Here is a 9174-nt window from a genome sequence, read left to right as displayed (position 1 = left end):
CAATACGATACATACAGGTTTGAAAATAATATACTGGATTACAAACACTAATACTGTAATTTTCCCACTCAACATGGGGAACGGAATAGTCTTGGATTTACTGATTTCTCCTCCCTCCCTCCCTCCCTCCCTCCCTCCCTCCCTCCCTCCCTCCCTCCCTCCCTCCCTCCCTCCCTCGCTCTCTACTCCCTCCCTCCCTCCTTGCCTTCTCTCTCTCTTTCTCTCCCACCTCCCTTCCCTCCCTCCCGTCACACACCTCTCTCACTCCACACTCTCTACCTCCTTCTCTCTTCCTCTTCACACTCCCTCTCTCCTCCTCTCTCTCTCTCTTCCTCCTGCAGGCTGCAGGCTGTGCTAGCTGTCACAGTGCTGTGCCGTGGAGGGAGATGCAGGATGCTGCGAGCCGCAGACCGATGTGATGAGACTGAGATGTGGATGTGATGTTGCAGTCGCTGTGTTTCTGTAAAGACGTGATGTTATGCTGCTGACACACACTGCTGTTCTGCTGGAAGAGTGACTCGCCAGGAGGAGGAGCAGTCCTTTCAGAGGTGAAGAAACCCTATCAAAATAGAGGAGTGGGAGGAAAGGAGGAGGAGCGAAAGAGCGGGAGGCGAGAGAGAGAGAGAGCAGGAGGAGGAGGAGGAGAGAAACAGGAAGAGAAGTGTTGGAGGAGAGAGAGAGAGAGCCGGAGGAGGAGAGAAACAGGAAGAGAAGAGTGAGAGGGAGAGAGAGAGAGTCGGAGGAGAGAAACAGGAAGAGAAGAGCGGGAGGCGAGAGAGAGAGAGAGTCGGAGGAGAGAAACAGGAAGAGAAGTGTTGGAGGAGAGAGAGAGAGACATGATAGGCACACCTCTGCAGAGGAAAGCCCCAGCATCACCAGAGTGAGTAGCATTACCTTCTATATTCCTCCCTCCTCTTCCTCCTCCCTGCCTCACACCCTCCCTCCCTCCACCTCATTCCTCTATCCCTTCCTCTCTCCATCCTCTTCCCTCCATCGCCCTCACTCCCTCCCTACAATCTCCTCTTCCCTCCCTCCCTCTTCCTCTCTCCATCCGTCTCCCTCCCTCTCTTCATCCTCCATCCCTCCCTCTCCTCATCCTCCATCCCTTCCTCTCTCCATCCTCCATCCCTCCCTCTCCTCATCCTCCATCCCTTCCTCTCTCCATCCTCCATCCCTCCCTCTCCTCATCCTCCATCCCTTCCTCTCTCCATCCGTCTCCCTCCCTCTCTTCATCCTCCATCCCTCCCTCTCTCTATCCGTCTCCCTCCCTCTCTTCATCCTCCATCCCTCCCTCTCTTCATCCTCCATCCCTCCCTCTCTCCATCCGTCTCCCTCCCTCTCTTCATCCTCCATCCGTCTCCCTCCCTCTCTTCATCCTCCATCCCTCCCTCTCTTCATCCTCCATCCGTCTCCCTCCCTCTCCTCATCCGTCTCCCTCCCTCTCTCCATCATCCATCCCTCCCTCTCTTCATCCTCCATCCTGCTTTGCCCTCCTCCTCCGCCGGACATCATCCCAGGGTTGCTGTGGCAACAGCAGCTCTGGATGAGCAAGGCACTAACTCAGCTGGTCATGGCTCCATGCAGGGAGGAGAGAGCTACTCAACGTGTCATCATTCTCTCTCCCTCTCTCTCTCTCTCTCTCTCTCTCTCTCTCCCTCTCCCTCTCCACCTCTTTGTTTATGGATGGTTCATCATGTATATTATTCATAGGGTTGGGTCAGTCACATTGAGCAGACTATCTTTGTCTTGGGTCTCTCTCTCTCTCTCTCTCTGTCTCTCTCTCTCTCTCTGTCTCTCTCTCTCTCTCTCTCTCTCTCTCTCTCTCTCTGTCTCTCTCTCTCTGTCTCTCTCTCTCTCTCTCTCTCTCTCTGTCTCTCTCTCTCTCTCTCTGTCTCTCTCTCTCTGTCTCTCTCTCTCTCTCTCTCTCTCTATGTCTCTCTCTCTCTCTCTCTATGTCTCTCTCTCTCTATGTCTCTCTCTCTATGTCTCTCTGTCTCTCTCTCGTTCTCCATGGCTCAGTGCCTCTAGCTCAGGGCTGACCGGGCTACAGTTCTGTGATTGCATCAGGGAAACACAACTGCTTTTACTCAGCTGTGTTCTTATCCAGAGCGAAATTACAGTTAATGAATTCAGCTAGGTGAGACAACCACATATCACAGTCATAGTTAGCACATTAGTACAAGTAGCTCAGTAAAGTCATTGCTAGATGAGTGTTAGTGAGTGTTAGTGAGTGTTAGTGAGTGTTAGTGAGTGTTAATGAGTGTTAGTGAGTGTTAGTGAGTTTTAGTGTGTGTTAATGAGTGTTAGTGAGTGTTAGTGAGTGTTAGTGAGTGTTAGTGAATGTTAATGAGTGTTAGTGAGTGTTAGTGAGTGTTAGTGAGTGTTAGTGAGTGTTAATGAGTGTTAGTGAGTGTTAGTGAGTGTTAGTTGGCATCAGAGGGGTCAAGTGTTTCTTGAGGAGGGGAGCAACTCTAGCCATCTTGAATTGAAGAGGGGACACAGCCAGTAGTCAGGGATGAGTTGATAAGGGAAGTGAGGAATGGGAGAAGGTTTCTGGAGATGGCCAGTTCTGTAAACTCGCAATGAGTCCCTCAGCCACGTAGCAGAAGGAAAGTGCCGAGCCGGCCGGGAGGAAAGGGGACAGTGAGAGTCAAAGGATGAAGGAAGGGAGGAGAGGAGGGTTTAAGAGGCAGAATCAGGAGACAGGAGGGAGAAGGATTTAGCAGAAGGGAGTATGGTTTGATAGAAGAGGAGAGAGTAGTGGGAGAGAGAGAGAGAGAGAGAAGTGCGAGAGAGAGAGCGAGAGAAGTGTGAGAGAGAGAGAGCGAGAGAGAGAGAGAGAGAGAGAAGTGAGAGAGAGAGAGAGAGAGAAGTGAGATATATATATATATGAGAGAGAGAGAGAGAGAGAGAGAGAGAGAGAGAGAGAGAGAGAGAGAGAGATAGAGAGAGAGAGAGTTGGCAGAATAACTGGGCAGAATAACTGGGCAGAATAACGGGGCAGAATAACTCGGCAGAACTGTCTTCATTTCACCACACAGCAAAGCTTCCTCCGGAACAAGGTTCCTGACGAAAAACACTAACCTGCAGTTCAAACACCAAGTAGGCTACCGGGAAGACAGACAATCCTTAAAGTAGATGATGAAGATGAAGCCAAACATGATCCCTATCACACCTGAAGATATCAGGAGTCCTCTACCTATAGAACGAAGCAGGAGACAGGGTTTGTCTTCTCATCTCTCTGTCTCTCTCTCTCTCTCTCTCTCTCTCTCTCTCTCCCTCTTTAGCTCTCTCTCTCTCTCTCTCTCTCTCTCTCTCTCTCTCTCTCTCTTCTCTCTCTCTTTCTCTCTCTCTCTCTCTCTCTCTCTCTCTCTCTCTCTCTCTCTCTCTCTCTCTTCTCTCTCTCTCTCTCTTTCTCTCTCTCTCAATACAATTCAATTCAATTAAATTTGAGTTTGAGCATGTCATTTAGGATGCCATCAGGTCCGCGGGTTTTTTTTTTTTTTTAAGTTTGAGAGCCTGAAGTTTCTTATAGAGCTCCTGGTCAGTAATTGGGGAGTCCAATAGATTTTGATTGTCCTTCATAGCTTTTTCTAATCCATTCAACTTCTCATGAATTTGGCATTCTTCTGCTTTTGTGTCAATTTGAACGGTGTTGTTGTCACGGCCGTCGTAAGGATTAGACCAGCATGCAGCGGGGATGTGAATGCTCATATTAACTTTATTAGAACACTACACAAAACAAGAAAAACGAACGACAGCTATCTAAGTATGGCTCCCAATCAGCAACAACGATGTACAGCTGTCCCTGATTGAGAGCCATACCAGGCCAACACAAAGAAATACGCAACATAGAAAGAACATAGAAATACAAAACATAGAACAATACCCAAAAACCCCAGACAACACAAAACAAACACCCCCTGCCACGCCCTGACCAAACTACAATAACAAATAACCCCTTTTACTGGTCAGAACGTGACAGTTGTAGAGTGTTTTGAAATGGGTTGTCCATATGACACCATTTTGTATCGCTAATTCCTCTTGTTTAGATGTATTTATTTTTCTTCCAATTTTGCCAGAAGTTGTTTGTGTTTATGGACTCCTCAGTTAGTGTCAGCTGCTTGCTGTTGTACTGTGCTTTTTTGGTTCTGAGTGTACGTTTATAGAGTTTTAAAGTCTCACAGTAATGAAGGCGTAATTCACCATTATTTGGGTCTCTGTGCTTTTGGTTGGATAGTGTTCTAAGTTTTTTCCTTATAATTTTACAATCTGCATCAAACCGGTTGTCATCTGTGATTTTTTTTTAATTTTTTTTTTAATCAATTTCAATTGTGCTTCTTTTGCCGTTTGCCTGAATATATAGTTGATGTTTTCTACTGCTAGATTGATGCCTTCTTTACCGTGAGTGAATGTGGTATCCAGAAAGTTATCTAAGAGTGTTTGGATATTCTGGTTCCAGATTGCTTTCTGGTATTCTTCTGTGCTGTATTGTTCTGTTCCTCTCTCTCTCTCTCTCTCTCTCTCTCTCTCTCTCTCTCTCTCTCTCTCTCTCTCTCTCTCTCTCTCTCTCTCTCTAGGTATTCTACCTCTCTCTCTAGGTATTCTACCTCTCTCTCTCTATTCTACCTCTCTCTCTAGGTATTCTACCTCTCTCTCTAGGTATTCTACCTCTCTCTCTAGGTATTCTACCTCTCTCTCTAGGTATTCTACCTCTCTCTCTCTCTATTCTACCTCTCTCTCTAGGTATTCTACCTCTCTCTCTCTAGGTATTCTACCTTTCTCTCTAGGTATTCTACCTCTCTCTCCCCCCTTTAATTAAGGAAGTTGACATCAAACTTCAGTGAGTACTCTACTGCTTACAGAAAGTCTAAGTTCTGTAAAAATGTTGCCTTTTTGGCAAACAGTACTTAGGGAATAACTGGAAGTTTTAATATAGGTGTGTCATGTAAACTACTGAGAGTTGAAAAGAAAAACGATGTGTTGTCCATCTGCTTCCTGATTTTACTCCCTCACAGAAACATAGGGCACTTCCTCGTGACTTCTCCACAAAGAAACATAGGACACTTCCTGACTTCACTCTCCACAAAGAAGCCAGGCCTCATTAACATACAGGAGAAGCCAGGGCTCATTAACATACAGGAGAAGCCAGGCCTCGTTAACATACAGGAGAAGCCAGGGATCATTAACATACAGGAGAAGCCAGGGATCATTAACATACAGGAAAAGCCAGGGATCATTAACATACAGGAGAAGCCAGGGATCATTAACATACAGGAGAAGCCAGGGATCATTAACATACAGGAGAAGCCAGGGATCATTAACATACAGGAGAAACCAAGGGTTATTAACATACAGGAGAAGCCAGGGATCATTAATATACAGGAGAAGCCAAGGATCATTAGTACAGGAGAAGCCAGGGATCATTAACATACAGGAGAAGCCAGGGCTCATTAATATACAGGAGAAGCCAGGGTTCATTAACATAAAGGAGAAGCCAGGGATCATTAATACAGGAGAAGCCAGGGGTCATTAACATAAAGGAGAAGCCAGGGCTCATTAACATACAGGAGAAGCCAGGGCTCATTAACATACAGGAGAAGCCAGGAGACATTAATATACAGGAGAAGCCAGGGATCATTAATACAGGAGAAGCCAGGGATCATTAATACAGGAGAAGCCAGGGATCATTAACATACAGGAGAAGCCAGGAGACATTAATATACAGGAGAAGCCAGGGATCATTAACATACAGGAGAAGCCAGGGCTCATTAACATACAGGAGAAGCCAGGGCTCATTAATACAGGAGAAGCCAGGGCTCATTAATACAGGAGAAGCCAGGGATCATTAACATACAGGAGAAGCCAGGGATCATTAATACAGGAGAAGCCAGGGCTCATTAATACAGGAGAAGCCAGGGTTCATTAACATACAGGAGGATCATTAACATACAGGAGAAGCCAGGGGTCATTAATACAGGAGAAGCCAGAGTTCATTAACATACAGGAGAAGCCAGGAGACATTAATATACAGGAGAAGCCAGGGATCATTAACATACAGGAGAAGCCAGGGCTCATTAACATACAGGAGAAGCCAGGGCTCATTAATACAGGAGAAGCCAGGGCTCATTAACATACAGGAGAAGCCAGATTGCGTTAACATAAGGAGAAGCCAGATATCATTAACATACAGGAGAAGCCAGGGCTCATTAATACAGGAGAAGCCAGGGATCATTAACATACAGGAGAAGCCAGGGTCATTAATACAGGAGAAGCCAGGGATCATTAATACAGGAGAAGCCAGGAGACATTAATATACAGGAGAAGCCAGGGATCATTAACATACAGGAGAAGCCAGGTCTCATTAACATACAGGAGAAGCCAGGGATCATTAACATACAGGAGAAGCCAGGGTCATTAATACAGGAGAAGCCAGGGATCATTAATACAGGAGAAGCCAGGAGACATTAATATACAGGAGAAGCCAGGGATCATTAACATACAGGAGAAGCCAGGGATCATTAACATACAGGAGAAGCCAGGAGACATTAATATACAGGAGAAGCCAGGGATCATTAACATAAAGGAGAAGCCAGGGATCATTAATACAGGAGAAGCCAGGGGTCATTAACATAAAGGAGAAGCCAGGGCTCATTAACATACAGGAGAAGCCAGGGCTCATTAATATACAGGAGAAGCCAGGGATCATTAATATACAGGAGAAGCCAGGGATCATTAATACAGGAGAAGCCAGGGATCATTAACATACAGGAGGATGGTTAACATACAGGAGAAGCCAGGGTTCATTAACATACAGGAGAAGCCAGGGCTCATTAACATACAGGAGAAGCCAGGAGACATTAATATACAGGAGAAGCCAAGGCTCATTAACATACAGGAGAAGCCAGGGATCATTAATACAGGAGAAGCCAGGGATCATTAACATACAGGAGAAGCCAGGGCTCATTAACAAACAGGAGAAGCCAGGGTCATTAATACAGGAGAAGCCAGGGGACATTAACATACAGGAGAAGCCAGGGATCGTTAACATACAGGAGAAGCCAGGGATCATTAACATAAAGGAGAAGACAGGGAACATTAACATACAGGAGAAGCCAGGGGTCATTAATACAGGAGAAGCCAGGATTCATTAACATACAGGAGAAGCCAGGGATCATTAACATAAAGGAGAAGACAGGGAACATTAACATACAGGAGAAGCCAGGGGTCATTAATACAGGAGAAGCCAGGGCTCATTAACATACAGGAGAAGCCAGGGTCATTAATACAGGAGAAGCCAGGGGACATTAACATACAGGAGAAGCCAGGGGTCATTAATACAGGAGAAGCCAGGGTTCATTAACATACAGGAGAAGCCAGGGATCATTAATACAGGAGAAGCCAGGGATCATTAACATAAAGGAGAAGACAGGGAACATTAACATACAGGAGAAGCCAGGGGTCATTAATACAGGAGAAGCCAGGATTCATTAACATACAGGAGAAGCCAGGGATCATTAACATAAAGGAGAAGACAGGGAACATTAACATACAGGAGAAGCCAGGGGTCATTAATACAGGAGAAGCCAGGGCTCATTAACATACAGGAGAAGCCAGGGTCATTAATACAGGAGAAGCCAGGGGACATTAACATACAGGAGAAGCCAGGGGTCATTAATACAGGAGAAGCCAGGGTTCATTAACATACAGGAGAAGCCAGGGATCATTAATACAGGAGAAGCCAGGGATCATTAACATACAGGAGAAGCCAGGGATCATTAATACAGGAGAAGCCAGGGATCATTAATACAGGAGAAGCCAGGGATCATTAATACAGGAGAAGCCAGGGTTCATTAACATACAGGAGGATCATTAACATACAGGAGAAGCCAGGGGTCATTAATACAGGAGAAGCCAGAGTTCATTAACATACAGGAGAAGCCAGGGCTCATTAACATACAGGAGAAGCCAGGAGACATTAATATACAGGAGAAGCCAGGGATCATTAACATACAGGAGAAGCCAGATTGCGTTAACATAAGGAGAAGCCAGATATCATTAACATACAGGAGAAGCCAGGGCTCATTAATACAGGAGAAGCCAGGGATCATTAACATACAGGAGAAGCCAGGGCTCATTAATACAGGAGAAGCCAGGGAAAGTTAACATAAGGAGAAGCCAGGGGTCATTAATACAGGAGAAGCCAGGGGATCATTAATACAGGAGAAGCCAGGAGACATTAATATACAGGAGAAGCCAGGGATCATTAACATACAGGAGAAGCCAGGTCTCATTAACATACAGGAGAAGCCGAGGGATCATTAACATACAGGAGAAGCCAGGGTCATTAATACAGGAGAAGCCAGGGATCATTAACATACAGGAGAAGCCAGGGGTCATTAACATACAGGAGAAGCCAGGAGACATTAATATACAGGAGAAGCCAGGGATCATTAATACAGGAGAAGCCAGGGATCATTAACATACAGGAGAAGCCAGGAGACATTAATATACAGGAGAAGCCAGGGATCATTAACATACAGGAGAAGCCAGGTATCAATAACATACAGGAGAAGCCAGGGATCATTAACATACAGGAGAAGCCAGGGTCATTAATACAGGAGAAGCCAGGGGACATTAATACAGGAGAAGCCAGGAGACATTAATATACAGGAGAAGCCAGGGATCATTAACATACAGGAGAAGCCAGGGTATCATTAACATACAGGAGAAGCCAGGAGACATTAATATACAGGAGAAGCCAGGGATCATTAACATACAGGAGAAGCCAGGGATCATTAACATACAGGAGAAGCCAGGTATCATTAACATACAGGAGAAGCCAGGTATCATTAACATACAGGAGAAGCCAGGTATCATTAACATACAGGAGAAGCCAGGTCTCATTAACATACAGGAGAAGCCAGGAGACATTAATACACAGGAGAAGCCAGGGCTCATTAACATACAGGAGAAGCCACATGGATACCACGTGTTGCTGTATATCCTTATGTTGGTAATGATCACTTGTGTTCTTTGGGGAGCGTAGCTCGTTCACTAACGCCCTGAAGCAGTTATGGTGTTGAGTCATTTTCTCCTCTCCTTCAAGGATGTTCTTGCTTCTTTAAGTTGTTCCTTCACAGACCTGTTCCTGGTAACGCTGTCACACCAATA

The 9174-nt window shown here is 45.7% G+C and overlaps 1 protein-coding gene across 3 annotated transcripts in view; it reads left to right on the top strand.

Moving 5' to 3' along the window:
• The first annotated feature begins 432 nt into the window (after positions 1-432).
• Positions 433-9174, top strand: part of palm2akap2 (palm2 and akap2 fusion) — a 207062-nt gene continuing 198320 nt past the window's right edge. Inside the window, exon 1 of one of the 3 annotated variants that reach the window (XM_045692696.2) lies at positions 433-880. In XM_045692696.2, the coding sequence (XP_045548652.2) occupies positions 837-880 (44 nt within the window). In that variant the 5' untranslated portion in view covers positions 433-836. The remainder of the gene's footprint in view (positions 881-9174) is intronic. The other 2 variants (XM_082960614.1, XM_045692695.2) reach the window with 2 other exon arrangements.

The sequence above is a fragment of the Salmo salar genome, chromosome 13 (assembly GCF_965601325.2).
Source record: "Salmo salar chromosome 13, fSalSal1, whole genome shotgun sequence".
NCBI lineage: Eukaryota > Metazoa > Chordata > Actinopteri > Salmoniformes > Salmonidae > Salmo > Salmo salar.
The sequence above is the reverse complement of the archived record's forward strand: the minus strand, read 5'-3'. Positions and strand labels throughout refer to the sequence as shown.